This window comes from Cupressus sempervirens, chromosome 4 (genome assembly GCF_028749045.1).
Source record: "Cupressus sempervirens isolate cs-2001-9-10 chromosome 4, ASM2874904v1, whole genome shotgun sequence".
NCBI classification, from domain to species: Eukaryota; Viridiplantae; Streptophyta; class Pinopsida; order Cupressales; family Cupressaceae; genus Cupressus; species Cupressus sempervirens.
The window spans coordinates 478,579,010-478,603,421 of NC_143121.1; the positions used below are offsets into that span (position 1 = coordinate 478,579,010).

General features: G+C 39.5%; 1 protein-coding gene across 6 annotated transcripts in view; it reads left to right on the forward strand.

Annotated features, from left to right (window-relative positions):
• The window catches only part of LOC149562034 (propionyl-CoA carboxylase), a 337,515-nt gene that overhangs the window by 149,125 nt on the left and 163,978 nt on the right, over nt 1-24,412 (forward strand). For 4 of the 6 annotated variants that reach the window (XM_089825585.1, XM_089825581.1, XM_089825580.1 and 1 more), the window contains 2 exons: nt 837-1,027; nt 1,291-1,407. In XM_089825585.1, the coding sequence (XP_089681711.1) occupies nt 837-1,027; nt 1,291-1,407 (308 nt within the window). The remainder of the gene's footprint in view (nt 1-836; nt 1,028-1,290; nt 1,408-24,412) is intronic. The other 2 variants (XM_089825583.1, XM_089825582.1) reach the window with 1 other exon arrangement.

The window sequence follows — 24,412 nt, forward strand, 5'->3', positions numbered from 1 at the left end:
TGTACAATGGAAACTGATATTAAAATCTAAAGTTTTATACATTTTTAATTTACCTGACAGAGTCGTAGGTGTCCTAAGTGGTCGAAAGGGATCCTAGTATGTTTTAAAGGTACCTGAGTGCTACAAGGAGTTCTCAGCACTGCTTTTAAACTTGTTTAGGTGTTCTTCTAAAGATAGGAATCCTGAGTTTCCTAAAACAGACACTTACTATAAATAGTAAGTGTGCCAAACTGAACCAAACAAAGAGCAATCTTGAACATCCCTATCATCTGAAATGGGAATTGGCCTCTGGTTTTGCCAATTAAGAGTTTGTATCCCTTTGACTTAGTCTGTGAGGGTCACTGATAGGCATTAAATCCATGGTATGAACCAAGGTGAGCTACAATGGGGACATTACACATATGGACTTGGAATCTATAAAGTACTAGGTAGACAAGTTAAACGAGTTGAATCAGCTATGGGTATGTGTGTTTGTGTGTGTGTGTGTTGTTTTGTCATGGCACTATTTGTCAAGTATATCTTGTTCTTATTTATTGCTTTTCACTTTCATTGGTTTCAGTTTTTAGATGATAGCTGTTGTAGAGAAGTAGTTTCTAAAATCTTTGTAGTTGTCTACAAGGATAGTAGGTAGACAATTTTCTGTGGTTTGTATTTTGATAATAAATTACCTTTGGTAGATGTAATAGTCTTTTATTTTGATTTTAATGCAATGTTCCTTTGTAACTGAAAAGATCACACTGAGAAGCCTGTTGTTAGATATAATTTCTAGTAGTTGGTGAAGAACACTTTTGAATGTGTAATCCTAATGTATCCTTCTTATGTTTGTACCTGTGCAGCGGACCCACATCGAAACTTTTCTTTTCAGCAACTTCTCGATGTGTCACTACCATTTGCAGACATCACCTTTGATGGAGAAGTCTATTTGGGCAAAGCAGAGAACAGTGGAGGGGAAATCAGTTTCAGAACTTGTGCTCAACAACTTCTTTATGAAGTTGGAGATCCCTGTGAATACATTACTCCAGATGTTGTGAGAAATTGTTTCTGGTGGTTACGTTTTGGATTTTGTTATACCTCTATTATTTTGTCATACTAGATTTGATTTATGCATAACATCATAACAAAAGTAATACATGTGGAATCTTTTCTCATGCAAACCAAATTTCCCCAGGCTTATTCTTTTAATGGTATTGCTGCTTTGTCAACTCATTGTGATCTTTATCTGTTTGTGTATAAGAACTTAATTTTGTTTGTAACAGGTTTAAGAAATCCAACATATTTGCTGCAATGCAGGTTGTAAATTTTCAAAATGTGTTCTTTTCACCTTTGTGTAAAGATTTGGTTCTTGCTGGGGGAGCAGAAGCCAATATTAAAGAATGTCCTGAGAGACTACTTCAGTTGGTGCCACAGGTAGGAAAAAATACATCTCTCTCATTGTTCATGTAACCAATAGTGTATTGCTAGAACTAGGAGCATTGATTTTGTACTTGTGCTGGGAATCTTATCCCAATGGTTGGATTTGTTGCAATTCAAACGAGTTTGACGAGTTGATGAATTTTTCTGAGTCCTAAGGATGCAGATTTCTTAGGATTCTGGTTTTTTGGTAGGATGTCCCTTGAAATGGATTTATTTTGAACGTAGAAAGTTATCTATTTTGAAATCTGGTTTTTGAAATGCTTGAAGATGTTAATCATTATGGCATCCACTCAATAAAACATATGCACCATTAAGGCAAATGAGATTGAGTAATGTGTCAATGGCTAAATGAGTGGCTGGAAAACTATATTCTCTTTAGTCTATCTGAAAAGGCTTCGAAGGAATTTATTATCTAAGCTGGTGTTAAAAATTTAGTTGTGTACCAAAGGACTTATGGATGGAATTTTATTTTCCTTTTCTTATGGGATTCTTTGTTCACAAGCTAGCTCCAGTAATCAATCACCTTTTAAAGCATGCTAGGATGTTAATAGGTGGTTGGTCCAAATATAAATGATTAAATAGAAGCCACCTCAGTTCTTAAAGAGTAATGGGTAATTGTTTACCATATGGGGTAAATAGATTAATGCATATAGAGAATAGACAAGAACAACAATACTCCTTTTATTATTCGCATATGCCAAAGACATTACATTATGCTTATGATGATGATTACAATGATCTCAGAGGGTGTATATATACTTTCCGAAGAACCTTCCCGAAGGGCCGTCGGCTACATAACAAAAACCTTCTTGAAGGGGCCCGTCTGCTACATAATATTTACCGACGACATCATCCCCCCTAAAAGAAAAAGTTGTCTCCGGACAACAATTACAAAATACCCGAGATTGATTAAGAAAACGGAATACATTAACTAACTAACTATAACAAGATAGATATGTTTCTCTCACACCACTTTCACATTCGTTCCATGCTTGCATCAAACTGGTCTCCAAAATACGTTGCATCTGTATCCTCTAGTTGCATTTGTAGCCTCTGCTAACACAATACTATCTCCTTAATGAAGCTGACCTTGATAGCCACCCGCGCTGCTTTCTTTGCTTCCAACTCTTGGGTACCCTGAGCCAAGTGTCGCTGTACTGCCTTCAACTGGATAATTAGCTCCTCCCGAGCTCTCTATGCATCCACCAAAATAGCTTCATGTCCAACACCTACTTCAAGTGCCTCAAAGCGTATCACCCCTCTCGAAAGGCTTGCTTCAATTGATCTTTCCACCTTTGGCACACAGACACTATGCTTGCAGCAGCTCCAGGTCTCATCAACTGGTCACACTTTCCACAATTGATAACTGCACCGACTGGGGGTCTAGGGGGCATTGCCCCCAGCGAGGTCGAGGGACAGCACCCCCAAAACCAAATTAGCACTCTCAAACCCACACAAAACTCCATGGAACACACTATTTTTTGTGATTTTCTTCCGATTCCGCAGTCTTTCTGGGAATTGCTCATGTTTTACGACCTGTTTATGTCTTTCCCTTCCCTTGAGCATCATGCGTTATTCATTCTAAACATTTTTTATTTGTCATCTTTTTAAAATTTTTTTTTTACTGCATTTGCTTCCTGAAGAGTCTTAAATGTCTTCTCCCTCTACTTTCTTGCTTGACAATGCTTGCATGATTTGTTTTTATATGCACACAGAAATGTTGTACAATACAATTTCAAGTCTTCAACTAACACCCCTTGGCCATGTGGTGATGTTTGGTGGCTCACCTTGCTTCTGGTCGTACGGCTTGTTCTCTTCTCTACAAACGTAGACCGTACGATCCTTCTCCTCTTTGTCTCCGGCCATACTGACTTCATCATACGAATTTGTTTTTTGACTTCATATGAGCGTATATGCCATACGAAATCAGGTCGTACGTTCCCTATTCCAAGTTGACATTGCTGTATGGTCCTTTACTTTGTCTTCCATCGCTATTCACCGTACTATCCATTGTACTGTGGTTTCTGCTTCGACTTTCTTCCACTGTTTGCTCGATTTTCTTTCTATTTCTCCTTGCCATACGCCATATGGTGTTTATCTTTTCTCTGCCTTTCTTGTTGCCGTGCATTATACGGTCTTTATAGTTTGGCTTGTCCTACTGTATGGTTCACAGTCTTTAACAATTGTTTGCCTTTTATTGGCTGTATGGTGACTTAAATATATGAGCAAAGCTTTCGTATAGCTTGTATATTGCAATGCTAACTGTCCAGTATTGCTGAGTTCTTAACCCACTCCTCAATGTCGTACGGTACAATCATTCCACTAATTGTGTTAATGACTATTTAACAATCATGTTCTAGATTTTATTGCTTCCGTACTTTGATCTTTTATTACTTTATTACTTCGCAATGGCACTCAAAAATTATGTTCAACTCTGTCCTTACTTATCTTACATATGTATAGTATTCACATATATGTAGTATTTACAGTCATTCTTTTCCCAGTTGTTTGTCCATGGAGGTGCATTATTTCTTTCATGGTAGACATTCAATTTCGACCCATTCACTGTGTTGGCCACTTCCTTTCCGTCTAGCCTCCATAGTTTTATTGCTTCGGCAACGGCGCCAAATGTTTACCGTATGAGGTAAATAGATTAATGCATACGGACAATAGACAAGAACAACAATACTCTTTTTATTATTCGCATATGCCAAAGATATTACATTATGCTTATGATGATGATTACAATGATCTCGGAGGGTGTATATATACTTTCCAAAGAACCTTCCGTCGGCTACATAACAAGAACCTTCCCAAAGGGGCTCGTCGGCTACATAATATTTACTGACGAGAGTAATTGCTTCTAGTGGAGATTCTTTTCCTTAAGAAATCCTAAGCTTTGAAATTTCTAGATTTTGTTGGGACAGTTGACAAATGTAGTCATTAAGTATTTAGTTAACTTCATTTTGCATGTAAACCTTCTATATTGATTTATAGGCACATGGATAAAAGTCTCCTCTAGAAAGAGAAATAAGAAGCATTTAGTATGGTTGAGTAGTTATTACAGAATGTATTTTGAAAAATCCAGTATTTGTTGGAGGAAATAGTGTCAAGACTTTGTCATTTCAAAGAAGCGGTTCTATTTTTTATTATATTAGGGATACAGGTCTAAAAGCTCTGAAACTTGATTTAGCTAAAGCTAGAAACCTAAAGGATCTATCACATGCTTGTGATGCGTAAAGGTTTTTTCTTATCTATTTGATTTGTAGAATAGAAAGGACAAATTTTTAAGGTGTCCTCTAGTTTCACAACAAATGTGGACTTGTCACAAGATAATGGGTACCAACATTTAGTCGTACAATAGAATTCCAGTATATTCTTGTATCGGTTGTCATGTCCCCAAATTTTAGTGTAATAATTAAATTAAATTAATTAATTAATTGGTCCCAACATTTAAATAATATAAGGACCTTTAATTAGTTACTTTAATTAATTAAGATGGGGCCCAAGTTAATATTTGTATTTGTGGTTCCAATTGATTTAATATATCTTGGACCCATTTTTATTTTGTTTTCGTAGTTTGTGTCGCCGTCGGCTATCTTTGTACACCCTCGAAAAGTTTCCCGACGGGTATTTAAGCACGGCTTGTAGGTAATCTTTGGGTATGCTTTTGGATTATTTTCTAATTGCGAATTCTTGTTGGAGTTCTAGATTGTTCGCCATTTTGGAAGTGAAAGATCTACCCTATTTGGCTCGTGCGGTTTCGATGAGATTCAACTCTCACCCTATTTCGTTGTTGCATATATTACTTCGCTCGGATCTGGCAAATCGGAGCATCATCTTTGACAAATATCAATTGAAGGATTATTTGTATTCAAGTCTCTATTATTGTTTGGAGTTCATCTAAATTTGTTGTTATTTTTGTATGAGCAAAATCGTCATCATTATTGTCGTTGTATCAATTCCGACATGGATACTCATTGATGATTGTCCCTCCAAACTTTTGTACTGCCCTTCATTTCCATTGTATGGCCTGAAACATACGATTACTGTACGGCCTGAAACACCTTCATCGTACGACATTTGATATCTACTGTAGGAGTCACCTTGACACACCCACTGTACGACTCTTGCTTCTTCACCATATGACCCTTCTGTGGATACCATACGGCCTCTCTAATGCCTTGCTCTAGCACGTAGGGACTTCTTGATAGCAACTCCGTACTTTCTCCACTTTCCTCCACCATACGGACCCCATTGCATTGTGCGGCTGATCTTTTCATTCGTGTACGAATTATTCAAGCTTCATCTCCGCTAGTGACCTAGTCCTCTGTACTTGGGAACATAATAGTGGTATCAAAGCAGAAACCATCGGGAGCATCTCTGAAACCGTTTGGGAAAGTGGCCGCACAGCACGAGTAGTAGCCGCGCAACACGGGCAACTGAGGCCACGCAGCACGGGAGCATCTTCGGAACTGTTCAGGAAAGTGGCCGTGTAGCATGGGAAACTAAGGTTACGCAACACAGACAACTGAGGTCGTGCAGCACGGGTAGTGCTCGTGTAGAACAGGCAGTGCCTGCGCAGCACAGGCAACTGGGGCCGCTTAGCATGGTCTGAGGCCACACTGCACAGGAGCATCTTCGAAACCATTCGAGAAAGTGGTTGCATAGCATGGGCAACTGAGGTCGCACAACATAGGCTGTGATTGCGCAGCACAGGAACATCTCTGAAACCATTTGGAAAATTTTCGAAACTTTCGAGAACATTACCGAAACCGTTCGGGATCATTATAGTGGTATCAAAGCTAGTGATCTTGTCAGCCTGTTGGGATGATTGAAAGATTTTGGTACTTGGATCACACTAGGGCCTCGAACAACGATGGAGAGTGGTGGTTGAAGGCACTACAAAGGATTGGCAAGGAGCTTAGTGAGGGTGTCTATCTTCGATTAGATATATTGGAAGTATGTTTGTGTCAGGTGGACCAATTACCTTCAAGATTTATACAGAGAATCCTCTTGCCGATTAAGGATGCCTTAAGTTAACCCAGGGTTTGAGATACCATGACAAGGATAAAAGATTGGCAGTTGCAGCATGTCTCAAAAAGGTCTTGAGAAATTCGGCTCCTAAAGCACCGTATGATGATAACACCATGATAGAGATATTGCAATTGATAGTTGATAGCTTTCAGAGTCTTGATGACTTTTGTAATGACCCTTTTGGTAGGAGATCTACAATATTGGAGAATTGTGCAAATGTCAAAGTAAGTAATCTTCTTTTAGATCTTGAATCAGAAAATTTGCTCCATGATATGTTTCATTACTTCTTGGTCACCATCAAGGAAGATCATGATACTAAGATTCCAATTGCTATGGAGAGTCATGATTTCGTGCATTGAAGAGATGGATGAGATATCCCAACCCATCACATCTATGTTATGGGTTGTGCATAATCTAGATTGTATCCCCTCTATAGCAACATATAGATCGGTTAGTAATGTTTTTAAACATTGTGAAGAAAAACTAATATCTCATTTGCACAAGTGGAAAAAAATGGATGACAATGATAAGGGTGATGCTTTACATGAGGAGAATGAAAACATGATTACAGGGCTACTCCAGGAGGATTTTCTAAATCTTTCTACTACACCAACATGGGGAGAACACCATAAAAATGAAGAGGTTGCCTGCATGGATCTTGTGAAGACATGGACGGATCATGTTCCGCTTGAGGTTGTGCCTGTCACCAACGTACTATCCGTTGAGGAAGCTCTGTCAGTTGCCAAAGTTGTGTCCACCATAGAAGCGGTGTTTGTTGCTAAGGACCATGTCCATCGTTGAGTGTGTCCAACACCATCATGTCCATCAAGTACACCGAGTTCGTGTTCGTCGCCATCATTGTGTTTGGAACCATCATGTACATCATCGTCATGTCTATCACCGACGAAGAGTGCATGTTTGTGTTCGTTGTCGAGTTTGTGTCCGTCGCCATCATTGTGTTTGTCACCATCGTGTCCATCATTGTCATGTCTGTCATCGACGTAGAGTTCCTGTCCGTCGTTGAGTTCGTATTCGTCATCGATGTCGAGTGCATATCCGTCGTCGAGTTTGTGTCCGACACCATCATGTGCATCACCGATGCCAAGTCCATGTCTGTCGTCGAGTTTGTGTTCGACATCGTCGTGTCCATCAGTGATGCCAAGTCCGTGTCTATGTCCATTGTCAAGTTGGTGTTCATCACCCTCATTGTGTCTATCATCGTCGTGTTCATCATTGTCATGTCCGTCACCGATGCCAAATTTGTGTCAGTTGTCGAGTTCGTGTTCGACACCGTCGTGTCCATCATCAACGTTGAGTTTGTGTCCATTGTCGAGTTCATGTTCGTCATTGTTGTTGTGGCTATCACCATCATGTATGTCACCGACGTTGAGTTTGTGCCCGTTACCATTGTGTCCATTAGCGACATCAAGTTTGTGTCCCTTGTTGATTTCGTATCCATCACCGTTGTGTCCGTTATCGACACCAAGTCCATGTTCGTCACCGTCATTGTATCCTTTATTGTCACCATCACCATATCCATCATCATCATTGTGTTCGTTGTCATCACCGCTGCCTTGTTCGTTGCCATGTTTGACACTGTCGTCGTCATCATGTATGTCATCTTCATTGTGTCCATTGTCGTCATTGCAGCTGTGTCTATTGCCAAGTCCATCATCATGTTCGTCATTGTCGTTGCGTCTGTCAACATCGTTGTGTCCGTCACCAACGTCAAGTCTGTATCCATCGTTGTAGTTGTATCCGTCGAGGAGGTCATGGTTGTCTCCATCATCATTGTGTGTCCGTCATTGTGGCTGCATCGATCACAATAGTTGCGTTTGTCACCATTGAGACATTGGTCGTTGTTGAGGCTCTATCCATCATCGAGGCTTCAACTGAGGTTCTGCGTGTCATTGAGGTTTTATTTGTAGCTAAAATTTTGTTTGCCGCTGAGGTACTCTCCGTCGAGGGTTTTTCTGGCAAGGTTCCCTTTACTGAGGTACTTTTTGTTGAGGCTTCCATCATCGTGGCACCCTTCGCCAAAGCTCCATTCGCCAAGGTTCTCATAGTCGAGGCCCCCTTCGTCGACATTCTGACCAATGAAGCTCTCTTTGTCAAGGTTTCATCCATCAGGAATATAATAGTGATCGTTGCGGTTGTGTCAGTAAGTATGTGCTAGCATCAGCGTCTGTGTACATGACCATACCCAAAGAGATTTTTGAACATAATGACGTGAAAGATTTCATCAATTTGTGTCAGTGGGATCCTGGTGAAGGCTATGACAATGTTCATATTAGAGTGGCGCAATAAATGCTTAATGACAATGTGGTGCAAGGGAGGTTTGATAACAATTCACTCATTTCGCCCACGTGTTTGATTTGGGACCCTGAAGGAGTTGATGTTTCGTCAGATGATGGATTGCTTGAGGGCAAGCAATCCTTGGGCAGTGAGGATTTGTCATGTTCCCAAATTTTAATGTAATAATTAAATTTAATTAATTAATTAACTAGTCCCAACATTTAAATAATATAAGGACCTTTAATTAGTTACTCTAATTAATTAAGATGGGGCAAGTTAATATTTGTATTTGTGGTTCAAATTGATTTAATATATCTCAGACCCATTTTTATTTTGTTTCTAAAGTTTGTGTCACCGTTGGCTATCTTTATACACCTTCGAAAAGTTTCTCGACGGGTATTTAAGCACAACTTGTAAGTAATCTTTGATAATGCTTTTGGATTATTTTCTATGTACTACGAATTCCTGTTGGAGTTCTGGATCGTTCGCCATTTTGGAAGTGAAAGATCTTCTCTATTTGGCTCGTGTGGTTTGATTGGGATTCAACCCTCACCCTATTCTGTTGTTGCATGTATTACTTCGCTCAGATCTGGCAAATCAGAGCATCATCTTTGACAAATATCAATTGAAGGATTATTTGTATTCAAGTGTCTATTATTGTTTGGAGTTCATCTAAATTTGTTGTTATTTTTGTATGAGCAAAATCACCATCATTGTTGTGGTTGTATCACTTTCGATACGAATACTCGTTGACGATTGTCCCTCCTCCAAACTTCCGTACTGCCCTTCATTTCCACCGTACGGCCTGAAACATACCATCACCGTATGGCCTGAAACACCTTCATCGTATGGCCTTTGATTTCTACTATACGGGAGTCACCTTGACACACCCACCGTACGGCTCTTGCTTCTTCACCATACGACCCTCCTATAGATACTGTACAGCCTCTCCTGCGCCTTGCTTCAGCATTGTAGGGACTTCTTGAAAGCAACTCCGTAATTTCTCCACTTTCCTGCACCGTACGGCCCCCATTGCATTGTGTAGCTGATCTTTTCATTCACGTATGAATTATTCAAGCTTCATCTCCGCCAGTTACCTAGTCCTCTGTACTTGGGAACATAACAGTGGTATAAGAGTAGAAACTGTCGGGAGCATCTTTGAAATCGTTCGGGAAAGTGACTGCGCAACACAGGCAGTAGCCGCACAGCATGGGCAATAGCTGCGCAACATAGGCAACTGAGGCCGCACAACACAGGAGCATCTCCGAAACTATTCGAGAAAGTGGCCGTGCAGCACGAGAGCATCTTTGAAATCGTTCGAGAAAGTGGCCGTGCAGCACAGACAACTGAGGCCGCGTAGCATAGTTTGCGACCGCGCAACACGGAAGCATCTTTGAAACTGTCCGGAAAATTTTTGAAACTTTCGGGAACATTTCCAAAACTGTTCAGGATCATTACATTGGTGAGATTGGCTTTGATCCCTTCTAAATACTAGGGTTAACCCCCTTTGAGCCCTTCTAAATACTGGGTTGAACCTCTTCTTTGGAATATATGTAATGTAATGAGAATCAATTGCAACATCTAATCTGGGATATCAATTTGTGATACTAGATTACAATCCTTTGAAACTGGGTGAGATTGAATGAGAAAATCTGTAATATGCCGGACAGGATATTTACTGATTTCTCTTTAAACTAAAATAACCAGAATAAAAAATCTTGTAGGTGTATTTGAACACAATGAAATCAGTACAGTAACCGCCAGTTGTTTAACCAGCTTCTTATATTCAACTGAGTAATAGGCAAATGGAATACAATGCGATGTTTGAGCCAAAAATCTCTTCACCAGTTAATAAACAGTTCCTTACAACTTTATATTTAGAATTTTCAAGCATAGGCAGATGTAATACGAACAGCAATCAGAAACCAGTATTTCTCACATAAATCCGTTTGCTTCAAAATGATATTAAAGACTCAAGCATAAAAGATATTACAAATCAGCAGGATAAACTAGTAGTCCTTCAACATTCCAAAATATGTTATTGTATTTTATAGCAACAATACAATAACCAATACACATAAACCAATCCTAAATACATAGTTAACAGTCGGATTGGAATGATAGGATAAGAACCTGTAAGTGCAATTGAAACACCCGAAGCGATGTTTCCCAAGACAATGGGTTTGCATCCACTGCTTGCTAGCACAAGGGGCTACGTCCTCCAACTAGCTGAAAGTTGAAGCTTTTTGAAAACTCTCACAAGAGAGAACTGGAAATTTGAATAGTAAATCAAGCATATCTAACAATGAGCCACTTTCTCCTTTTAAAACACAAACCAAGACACTTCGGCTCCTCTCTGATTTCGTCCTATTCCCTGGTAACTCTTCAACTTCCCTAAAGCATTTCGTCTTGTTCCTCCTTGCCCCTTTGTCCTTAATATAACATTAAATTGACCTTTTTAATATTTTGAGCCTAAGTCTCAGAGTCAATTTAATACTGCATGAAATAAGTCTTCAATATTTTCTAATGTTCCAAAAGGGAACATTACAAATCTGCCCTCCTTAAAATTGCTTGCCCTCAAGCAATTCGTACCAAGATCCCATACGAGTCTGCAGGCAGCCCTATAATCCAAACTGAAAACAATGATGGCCAAACTGCGAAGCCAGATGTCCCTTTGCAATCTATCTCTCGACCAAATCCCTGAATCCCATGTAACTCTCTGAAAAAACTCAACACCTGCACTTGGATTCCTGATCAACCAATACATTGTGTCAAAACTATTGCCACCTGGATCCCAAAACAATTGAACCCCACATCCATTCGCTATATAGAGGTAAAAATACCTGGTAGCGTCTATAACACAACATCTCTCTACAGCTCCCGCTAAACTCCCATGGATGTGATAACTAACCAACCCATCATGCCAACTGACACTATAGTCGTCCTGTAACCATGTATCTACAAGAGAACTCTGTGAAATAGAAGTAGCAAACCATGTTGGATACATATCAGCATGATGTATAATCGACAGTTTTCCCTGCAAATAATCCCCCACAAACAGCTGAGTTGGATGCTTGCATCCCCTAATCCCACCTTCCGAAGATGGTGAATACCCATCCCATAAAGGATGATATAATTTTTGAACCAACCCACACCAATGCATCGTCAAGTCCTCTGTGCGTGGGTCAAAATAAAAATGATCAACACTCCTCACTGTGTATTTGCGGTAAAATGCTCCAACCTCTGCCAATGGCTCATCATTAAAAACACTTGAATCAAGTAGCTGATCCCTCTGACTTTGATCAACAAGCTGGTATCCAAAATCAGCTGCATGGAATGAAGTGATAGATTTGCTTCTAGGAGATGGAAACAAATCAACATGAGAGCTATACTCCCAACCAGATGACACTCTGCGAATGCCCTGTGTGGATGACGGAGTAGTGTTGTGCACTACCACACAACTCTCAGGAGAATCCACCCTTGTGACACAAGAGCTACCAGTAAACTGTCTTGTATCAACTGTCACAACACTAACCTTAGGAGAACTCAATACAACCAATGGTTCTCTACTGTTCTCCATCAAGGTACTCATTCCAACTGAAACCTGTGTAACCATATTTGTGATAGATGTAACCACATTCCCACTACAACCTATGGATATAAGATCCTCATCAACTGCCTTTGTATGTAATTGTACTATATCTGCAGCTGGTGGAGACTGTGCTAGACTCAACTCCTTTGTAAGATTCTCAATTCGTAATTGTGACTCTTGAAGGGCTAACTGGGCACCCAGCAAAGAGTTCGTTATCACCTCAAGTTCATGAGTGAGCTTATCAACCTTCTCCTCTTTTCCCTACAACGCAACATAACAAATGTGATCCCATTCGAGAAGAAAATCTCTATCTGCAAGTAGTTGTAGGTAATTTTGTTTCATCATTCCAATCGCTTCTTGGAGTGCATGTATCTCTACAAGGGAAAAAACACTATCACCATGCTCATCTGTCAAAGGAGTACCTACCCCAACCATAGGTGGCACACATTTTGCGAGCAACGTCAAAATGCCTAACAGTTGAGGCAACCATCCTATCATTAACCTTCAATTGGGTTGCTAAATGATGATTCCCTTGTGATGAAAAATTTCTACACAAATCTTCCGATTTGTCATCCGCACTGTGATATGAGGCTGAATCAATGTCACTCACCAAATGATAATCAACATCGTGTATGCTATCGTCTAGGCACTCCTCAATATCAAAGGTTTTGTTGCCATGCACCTCATAGGATGACTCAACTAACGAGGTAGATGCTGTTGATATAACAATATCTTCATGCATTTCCACTTCCAAGGTGATTGCGTGTCCATCCACATCATGATCTTGGGATTCATTGTCATCAAATGAATTTTCTGATTTGTTTTCCAAGATCTGATTTTTGCTCTCTATAAAGTCAGCTGTATGATGATCACTAACTGCTGGAAATTCATTATAGAGACTTCTAGACACTATAGAGACCTCTTGTTCCTCTTTCCCTTTGTTCTGTGATGTAGTCCTCTTAACACTAGAAACCATACGTCTTGCCACTTTCTCTAGTTTTGCAGGGTCTGAAATCAATTCATTCATCTTTTTTTGATTTTCATCCAACCTTTTCAAACTTTGTTTAAGCTTCCCCATATTCTGGTCCCATTGCTTCTGGGTACTTGAGGTAAACATGATTAACTAACTAATTCAATGTCTAGTTCACTGTAATAAACTGAGCTTAAATTCTGTAATTAGAATGTTGAATGTATAGTATGAGAGCAATTTTGTCAAATAATCCACAAACAACCTGGATATGATCTGATGGCACTGCTAATAAATTTATTGGACCAAGATTCAGTTTTGAAACTAGAGCATTTTAGCAAACACATGCCAGACAATCTCAAGTCTCTGAAACAAATCAGTGTTCTGAAAACAATTTGTGTCACTGTTTCTTCCCAACAAAATATGAATCAGTACCACTTTTAAAGTTGGTTCTTTCACATCCGCTCTTCAATCGCAGGCAGCAAAGGGTAGACTCCAGAACTTTGAATGTGATCGCAGACGTTGGAAAAATTGCTTTCACTCCAATTGAGGAATCCACAGCCTTCAATTCCCTTCTTAGCCGCTGCTCTAGAAAGTGCACCGTGAGTAAAGAAGAACCGACCAGACTAGAGATAACTTGGTTTTGCTCTTCGAATTTTTCCTCTAACTCATATCCGACTCTCTAATTATTAGTGCTAGAAGCACAAATAGCTTCATTAATGCAACTATCTTCTATAGGTGGTCTTGAAACCCACGGGCTAGTGAAAAATAAATTTTGTGTTTTGTCTTTAAGTTCTTCCAGCCCGAATCTTTGCTTGAGCCTGGTCTTACATCTATGCTCGATTTATCTTCGTGATAATGGTGACTGTCGTGTCTGGAGATGTGTGGTCATACTGTTATCCTTTCCTCATACTGTTCTATCAACAGAAACTTCATGTGGATACAAATCAGACCTTGCAGAAGCAAATGTAAAGAATATGCCTTTTGTTTCAAAGACGCTCTTCAGCTCTGGGGGCAATGAAATATCCACTCTGCCTAGATTGGTAAATTTCCTAACATTTTTTCTTAGCCACCAATTCAGGGATTGCCCAAAACTCGACCTATGGAAAGGTAGACCTAATTTTCTTTAACCTGATGATGCCTCCTTCAGATTCTAGTCTCAACGACAGACAATTTAGTGCCTACGCGTTCAGACTGATTCGTCGGCCTCTCTGTGCATCCTGACTCTCCTCAACTACTATTAGCTATCAAAGTTTTAATGCTCCCGATCGACACGAATACCATTATCAGCATCTGTCCTTCACTACGCACCTGTCCTTTACGTCTTCTGAAGCGCTACAAAAAAAAAAGAAGAGCTTATAATTCCTGTCGCGACTTTCAAATATGCGTTAATAGTTTCTTGGCATATCCTATGCATCATTCTCGACTGTCTTACAGGTGTCGTTAAGTTCACTGCAAGCTTTTAACTCAAGCGTTTGACAGTTTCGAAATACTGTGTGCACGTCACTTGTAAAGATTCAACAGGTGCTGCCACGTTGCCAAGAGATGCAAACGTTACATGTAACGCTAAGCACTTGGAACTTTTCCAACCCTCCAACTGCCCTGAATCTCCAAAGGAGTTGTCGCACGTTAAGTGGAAACTACTGGCAGCATGAAGGAACTCCCTCCTCTTTGCACTTATCTGTCTCGGCCAGAACTCCTTCTAGTACCCACGGCGATTACTTATATCTGGTACGTGACCTGTTAGATTGCTACTAGCCTCTCTAGTATCCTGGTTGTATCCGGCTCAATCAGTGTGAGAGCTCACTCCTTAAGCTGCTCCCTGTGATGATATCCTTTGTTCAAAGACTTCTCCTATGATAAATGCCATAGCATTCTAGAGTGCACACGCCGTCTCAAACTCCTCCTCTATTGCTATGCGGAAATGCCTTGCTAGAAAGATTGATGAGGAAGCATGATGTCAATGCCGTCCATTACAAGCAACACCAAGCTTGTGCTCTATTTCACTCGTCTGGTAACAAATCTGCAGCTCTGTTGAAACACAAACCCACTCACGATCTAACTGGTCTGATACAAGTCACGTGAAAGTTCTTAATCCCACGCTGAACTTATTCTTGCCTGTTGTGCGTGCTTCTTGATAGATTCTGAGCTATCATATTTCAATGACGTGACTCAAGGTAATTCTGAATTCGTCTTGGCTTTATTAATAATCTCCTTCCCAAAGCATTAAAGGTGGAATCCGACTCAGCCAGGAGATCTAAATATAATGTGCTTCCAACTAGAACTAACTCAGCCGAATAACATCAATTGGATATTCATCAAACCACCTAGCTATCTAACAAATTAGCACACGGCATGTCAAATTCATCCCACCAGACAATTTTTTCCCAATTTTAATGACGTTAGACCAGGTTACCTCTAACCCTTGTGCTGATGGAAAGAGGTCCAATGTCTGTTTATGAACACGGTCCACAATTTCTTCATTTGACAATGGTAGGAGTTAAAACAACCTGAAGCAAAGAGCTGTGATCTGGGCGATAATAATCTTCAGGTGAAGTGATAGCAAGGTCTGCAAAGTAGGAGTAATCAGCATTGGGTGTATAGAGAAGATTATCCAATCCAGCAGCTTGGCTTGGTTGCCTGGACCGCTCAATATCTTTGAGTTCTGTCACCCAATCATTAAATCTGAGTTGGACAGTAACAACTGGCACACCAACAAGTTTGTCGATATTATCAAAAAATTCCCATTTTCGCCATTCTGATGCTATCAACCTTTTAATTCTCGATACATCACAAGTTGCCACATAAGCATCGGCTTTTACAATTTGCTTCTGAGTAGCCTATAAATATGTTTGTATGAATCCTCGAACTATGCACACAGGATGGCAAGTTCGAAGGCTCTGATACCACTGTAATATCCCGGATAGGATATTTACTGATTTCTCTTTAAAATAAAATAACCAGAACAAAAAATCTTGTAGGTGTATTTGAACACAACGAAATTAGTACAATAACCGGCAGTTGTTTAACCAGCTTCTTCTTATATTCAACTGAGTAATAGGCAAATGGAATACAATGCGATGTTTGAGCCAGAAATCTCTTCACCAGTTAATAAACATTTTCTTACAACTTTATATTTAGAATTTCCAAGCATAGGCAGATGTAATACGAACAGCAATCAGAAACCAGTATTTCTCACATAAATCTGTTTGCTTCAAAATGATATAAAAGACTCAAGCATAAAAGATATTACAAATCAACAGGATAAACTAGTAGTCCTTCAACACTCCAAAATATGTTATTGTATTTTATAGCAACAATACAATAACCAGTACACATAAACCAATCCTAAATACATAGTTAACAGTCGGATTGGAATGATAGGATAAGAACCTGTAAGTGCAATTGAAACACTCGAAGCGATGTTTCCCAAGACAATGGGTTTGCGACCACTGCCTGCTAGCACGAGGGGCTATGTCCTCCAACTAGCTGTAAGCTGAAGCTTTCTGAAAACTCTCACAAGAGAGAACTAGAAATTTGAATAGTAAATCAAGCATATCCAACAATGAGCCACTTTCTCCTTTTAAAACACAAATCAAGACACTTCGGCTCCTCTCTGATTTCGTCCTATTCCCTGGTGACTCTTCAACTTCCCTAAAGCATTTCGTCTTGTTCCTCCTTGCCCCTTTGTCCTTAATATAACATTAAATCGACCGTTTTAATATTTTGAGCCTGAGTCTCTGAGTCAATTTAATATTGCATGAAATAAGTCTTCAATATTTTCTAATGTTCCAAAAGGGAACATTACAAAATCTCATTTGCTATGGAAATAATGCCTTTCGATTTTGCATTTTTCATGAGAACATATATTTAGTCGATATGCCTATCCATATGTGCTTTGTACTCCAGCAACTCAGGAAGAAAACAAATATCATTCTCCAATGGCAGTTTCTAGTAAAACCCATCCTCCTTTGAATGAGAAATATCTCTTTTCCAAGAAACCATAAAATCTCTATGCTCAATGCGCTCTAAACACTGCCACAAAGCCCCATGATAAGAAGTGGTGGTTAGATATTGCCATCATCCCTAAGGTTAATGATCCCAATTCTTTTGCTGATTTTTGTCCTATCGCTCTTTGTAATACCATTTATAAGATAATTACTAAGCCTATCTATTTGAGACTTAAAGTCAATTATTCCAAAAAATATTTTGGTAGAACAAAGGGGTTTTGTTCTTGACAGAGGAACCATTGAGGGAGCAATAATAGCACATGAAACTCTTCAAATGATTAAAGAACATAATATTGCGGCTTTTGTGGTTAAACTTGACACGATGAAAGCTTATGATAAATTAAATTGCTCTTTCCTTCTACAAGTGCTTCACAAATTTGGTTTCTCTAACAGATGGTCTAAATAGATCAAAGCATGTATTTTGGGTGCACATTTTTCTGTTCTCATTAATGGGGCTCCAGCAGGTTTCTTTTCTTATTTCCAAGGTGTTCGTCAAGGTGATCCCCTTTCTCCCTTCTTGTTTATCATTATGGCAGAAGCCCTTAGTAGATTTAAAAATTGTTCAAGCAAAAGGGTTTATGGAAAGGAGTCAATATTGTGGTTACATCACTGTCCATAACTCACTCTCTTTTTGCCGATGACACTTTATTATTTGGGTTATCCACCTTGCTAGAAGCACAAAACATGAAGAAAGTCATTGACTTATATACTTTGATTTCGGGGCAATGCATTAATGCAAATAAATCCAAAATCTATATTTTCAGTACATCCCAACTAATCACCCAAAGAATAGTTCAACTACTAGGTTTTCCCCCTGATCATTTACCCTCCACTTACTTGGGTGTCCCCTTTTTTATGGGTTCAAACAAATTATCATATTGGAAATCTGTTGTTGAACGTATAAAAAATAGAATTAGTGCTTGGAAGGTTAGATGGTTATCACTTTCGGGGAGAATTCTACTCATTAAAACTGTTCCTTCTACCATTCCTAATTACTATTTTTCTATTTTGCAATCCCCAAAAGGTGTTATTTCACAAATTAAAAAATTAATTCGCACCTTTCTTTGGTCAGCAAACATGAATGGACAAAAGAAGCTGCCCCTAGTCTCTATTCCTCATATGTCAGCTTCTTACAAGATACGAGGTACAGGTCTGCAGAACATCTCCAATTGGAATAAAGCCTTCGGTGCCAAATTAGTTTGGAACATGTATGACAAACCTTCTTCAAAATGGTGCAGGCTTATGCAAGAAAAGTATCTAGATAACTTGGAATCTTCTAGGGTGTATACTGCTCTTGACCCACCAAAAGGTTTTGTTATATGGGATTTTATGATGGCCTCTCAAGATCTTATTACCTCCTTCATTTCATGGGAAGTGAACAACGGTGAAAGTATAAATTTTTGGTTTGATTCTTGGAATGGCTACCCCCCCTTGTTTCAGTTGATTCTTTGAGGGATATCTCAGTCATAATGATCCAAGCTTGGGGTACATCTTTTTGTTATTATGTTGTAGCTATCTCTAGATTTATAGGTCAGGTCATCTTGATTCTGGAAAGACCCTTTACCCCTTCCCATTCCCCAAAATCAGAGTGTTTCTTTCTTACATTTAATTGTTGAGAGGGATGTCTTCATGTCTAATCGACCAGATTGCCTTTTATGGGCCCTGACTAAAGATGGTAAATACTCTATCAAAAAAGGTTACTTAGCACTTCAATATAATCAAAATAATCAAATCAACCATCATGCTTTCAAGTTCTGTTGGAAGAACACAATCTTACAAAAGTAGGATGCTTTGCATGGCTTGCATTAAAACATTAGATTTTGACTAGCGATAGACTTCAAAGACTAAACATTGCTAATTCTTTTAATTGTGTGCTTTGCCAACAAGTCATAGAAACAACAGATCACCTTCTCTTAAATTGTACTTTTGCACAAGAATGTTGGCAATTTGTTCTTAGCAAACTCAATCTTTCTATGCCACTAAGTAATTCTATTTGGGATTTATTCCAGTCATGGCCAATCTTGTATGCTGATTCAATGCTTTTATGTATTTGGATGTGCATTCCTGCTTCTATAATATGGGCTATTTGGTGGGAACAAAATAAAAGGATATTTAGCCATGCCTCATCTCCAATCTCCTTGGTCTTGGAAAGGTTAGTGTTGTGGTAACACAACACACGCCCTATTCCCTCGGAATTGGGACCCCCTACTTTTTTCGGACTCTCGAACTCACAGTTCGAGAGTCGAGAAAATGTTAAGAGTCAAAAAATCATAAAAGATCAAAAAATTGAAAAGTTGAAAAAACCAAAAAACCAAAAATCAAAAAAATTCAAAAAATCAGAAAATTGAAAAGATACAAAAAAATATATAATATTCAAAAATATAAAATTTCAGAAAAAAAGAAAAAACCTGCATATATTTGTGCGTGCCCCACCCATGAGGTCCACGCCGCGCACCCGCGCACTTGCGTAGGGGCACTATGAGCACCCCGCGGGTGGGGCGGGGTTACAAAAACCCTCGCCTCCCCTTTCAAAACCATTCTTTTTTTCATTTCTCAACACTTTGCAAACAATGCTTACACACAAGGTGCGTTCAAGTTAAATCCGCGTGGCACATCATGCATGGGCTTCGTTGCGCCAGTTTGGCACTGCGTGCTCCACGCGCCCATTTTTGTGTTTGGCGTTGCGCACCCCTCGCACCCATTCTTGTGTTTGGCACTGTGCGCCCTCATTTCGGCTTAGTGTTGCGCGCCTTGTGCCTGTTTTAGCTTGGTGCCATGTCGTGCGCGTTGCAGCAACTCCCCTCCTTTTTCGCCCACCACACATTCATATCGTGCCGTGCCTCCAAAACCGCGACGTGCAAAAATATGCGTCCATCGCGTTGCTCATCATGCGTTGTTAATTTCGCATCCGTATAAGCCCCACTCCATGCGCCTCCATCCGTCGCGCGGCTCGCCTTGGTGCCGCTTGCTTTTGCCCTTCGCCGCGTGCACTACCAAGCTGCGCCATGCATAAACTTTTGACTAAGAATTTAATAAACCCAAAAACCATAAAAAAAATAAAAAATAAAATAATATAAAAAGTTAAAAAAAATGAAAATAAAATAAAATAAAAAGACGCATTTTTTTGCTTTTCCCGTCATCAATCAATTAAACATGAATTAAATGTTTTCTTTTGCATTAGTTTTTTATTTTTGAGCTAATAAAAGTTTTTTCTCATACATGCAAAGATTAAATGGCATCCACATCTAGAGAGGAAATGACACCCAAACCTATTGTATTTAAGTTCCAAGGTGTACCATCAAAATCGAGATTTCACGATGATCATGCAGAAATCAGACATACCAACTTGGGACATAGATTTGGGAGAATTTCTTAGAATCTGCAACAAACCCATCGAGAGATCTACACTAGTATCCTCACTGATTCGTTTCGGGTTGGTGAGCGCAGCTTCGCATCCCGTATCAGTGCAGTCAACAGAATTGATCACAGCTCTGACACAACATTTTGTTTCTGAGGAGAGAGTGGTTAAGAGCGTGATTGGAGAAGTGGTCGTGGACCTACGACCCGATAACATTGAAAGGGTCTTCCATCTCCCTAGGGCAGACCAATTCATTAGACTTTCCTATGAAGCAGCCAAGGTCTGCTCAAATAGAGGCCATAGAGGAAGAACCCTTGCAGAGGGAAACAATGCTGAGGAGTGACAAGGGGAAGGAGGTAGTAGAACACACACCTTCGTCCTCAAGAAGGTCTTTAGATTAGTGGATCCCAAGCTGGCTCCAAAAGAAAGTAATAAGGAGTACCGGACCTAAATTCTGTGCTTCGGAGGAAGACATTTTTGCGCAAGTGGCCGTTCCTCTGAAGACACGGATGTAGAAAGCCTTGGTCCCAAGGATTATCAGCTTAAAGAGACCATGCTTGGGAGACCTACACGGGATATAGCGTCATTAATGGTGACCATGGGGATAAAAGAGGTCTTAAAGAGCATGGGATAGGATGAGGTCGAACTTCAAACACTTAAAAGGCAGATCGAGATCCTAAAGGGATATTTGGCCAAAGTGGTTGGTCCTCTTGATCTTGAGCACCCCGAGGACACTTTGAATACTGTTCTTAGAGAAGGGGGAGCAGTGCATATGGATCCATTTTTGAAAGCTTGTCAGCAATGGCGGGAAAGTTTTGAGGAGAAAGGTGTTTTGATTATAACAGGAAATTTGAAGTTACTGCATGCTATGCAGGAAAACATAAATAAGATCGTAGCAATTTTGAAGTAGGACATTGGTAATATGGATGAAGTAAAAGCTTGGAGTAGAGATTTACAAACTCTACAAGCCATAAAGGGGCAAAGGTACTGGATTTTGATTGATATATATACAAGAGAAGAGTTAGATATGATTGATGATTGGATAGAGAAAATAGCAGATAGCAATAAAGTAATGGAAACATTACATGAGGAGATTCATCGGCTTAAGGACCAAGCCCAAGAGCGAATTTTGGAAGCAGAGAAACACTACAGTGATGCTTATTTGGATATTTTTGAAGATGAGGAACGAGAAAAGTTGTTACCTGTAGAGACAGTGGTAGAGAATTTCAGGAAGATTTTTGTGGAAGTTGCTAATGATAAGGACATCCGACAAGCCTTTAGAATTGAAGAAGCGTTGTTAAAATTGGATGCCAAACTCGAGGATTTTGCTGACACCTGAATTGAGGTAGACAAGTACAGACAAAAGGTCAAGGACAAATATGAGGCTTTGGATTTACTGGATGCGGGTAAAATTATTGAGATTATAGAGAAATTCAAGGGCAAACATCCAAACATAGCTTTGGGATGAAAAAGGACAAAACCCAGATGCCAGAATTTCAATTTTGACACTTAGTAAAATTTTGAGATTTTGGACCATTTTGAAAAGCGCAGGTCCGCAGGTGCGCATGTTTGGAAAAGCTTTGCTGATTGTTGACTGCCAGTTTCAAAAATAGATCAACTTAACTCCTACAAACGCTTTGTGAAGGATCAACTTTCATTTGTGGCACTCCTAGACACTTCGACTTTAACTCGGAGCTTTCTCATTCTTTCTTCTCTCATAATTCTCAATTTTTGAACATGTAAAGGCTCATGCATCCAATTAATGAATAAAATATGGATGGAGTCCTACAAAGCACCAATTAGGTAGTTAGTTTGTATATAATTAGTTTGTTTTATTTTTTAAAAAATATTTTATTGCATGAAGATATCTCTCACTCTCAACACAAATTGAGGAGATGATTTCTTATAAATACCCCACTGTAATATGTAATCAAGGCCGCCGTTAATATGCAATAAAATTATGCTTTTGGTGCTCGCATTTGGAGTGTAGTGATTCTTGCCTGAATGTGTCATATTTTTGTGAATTTTGTTTATGGAATTGTGATTGAGCCAAAGGTTTATTGCTTTGTTTCTGGTTGTGCGATCTTTTAGTTCTGGTGTTTGCTACAGTTTTACAAATTCGGCTAACGTAACGAGCTTGAGAAGAAATCATCGAATTGTGGCTGCATAACTCTCCATCTCGCATGAGTGCACGTTCTGTGGCTTTGCGATTTGATGAAGAGTGAAATATCACACGATCATTAAAGTTTCTCACCGATGATTGCTACTTTCATTGGTTACCTATCGATCACTTCAAAAGCTTGACTCGTAGATGTGTTGTTTTTTGTAGCTTATGTCTGTTAGGATTTTAATTTCACGTTATTTTCTTTGAATTTCATGTTATTTTCTTTAAAGTTCTTGTTATTTGCTTTATTAATCCCCTTGTTAGGATAGGATTTCATGCTAGTTGCACGGTTAGATTGCATTCACAAAAAAACATAAAAATACAAAAAAAAAGTTCTTTTTTAGTGTTATTTTTGAAACAGTGTGTAGATTCTTCATTTCATCCGAAATCAAAACAAATCAGCAAAGGCCTCCTCGTGAACATTCACATTTATCTTCAATTGAGCGGATTCTAGTAGGTCACAAGATCGCCCAAAACCTTGGAGTTGATTCACAAAATCAGCTTTTCAAGAGAGGACTTCGCAAGAATTCCTGCTGTTTGGCATTGTGTAAAACGACAGCTCAACAGAAGTGGCACTAGAAGGAGAGCTGCACTTTTAGATCTTGGAGAAAAGTGAAAAATTTGCCAAAGTTTCGAAATTCTTCACTTTTTACAAAAATCTGCACTTCACACGAGTGCAGAAAATTTTCTGAGTTTTTGAGAAATTTAGGTACACAGGTGTGCAGCTCTGTAGGTACGCAGATCTGCAGGTGCGCAAAATCCAGTGGTGTGAGAAAGTGTACTTCTGCAGAGGTGCACTTTTTCCATATGTAATGCAAACTGGAGGGTTCTGATCCAGAATCCCCATTTCAGCGAGCATTAAGCTCTAGGCCAAGTGCACATGAGTTTTTTGAGCTCAGCCACTTCCACAAACCACGTAGTGACAAGGGAATACCCTGGATTCAATCACTTCCATTTGAACTTTCATCATCTTCTTCAACTCCACCTCCACTCCAACCACTTGGTGGACCACCACATATTCCAATAGTTACTCCTCAACAACTGCCTTTAGGTCCGCCAAACCCTCCGATGGCCTTTTTCGCAAATGCTGTAGACTCACCAATAAACTTGAGAGGTGCACTCCATGACCTCCCTAAGAATCCCGAGAAGTTTTGCCCAAGATTCATCTATGGTGAGACACGAACTACTGAAGATCACGTTAAAGTATTCAAGGAAATTTTCAATCGCAAAACAGGTTGCTAACGAGGATGTGGTTCTTCGTTTATTCCCCTACTCCTTGGGGGAAATTGCCTTCAATTGGTACGTTAATTTGTCACCTGGATGCATTGGAGATTGGGATACTTTTGAAAAATTGTTCTTGGAACAATTCAAAACATTTATCAACCCAGCTGTGATACATCAACAATTCATATCAATCAAAAGAGACCGAGTTGAGACAGTTTCTTGCTTCAACCATCTCTTTCATATGGCATATCACAAGCTAGAGACACCATACACTATACCAGTTGAAGCCGCTATTCGGATTTATCTGAATACTATGGACCATCTTACTCCAATTTTTCTGAGAAGACTTCCT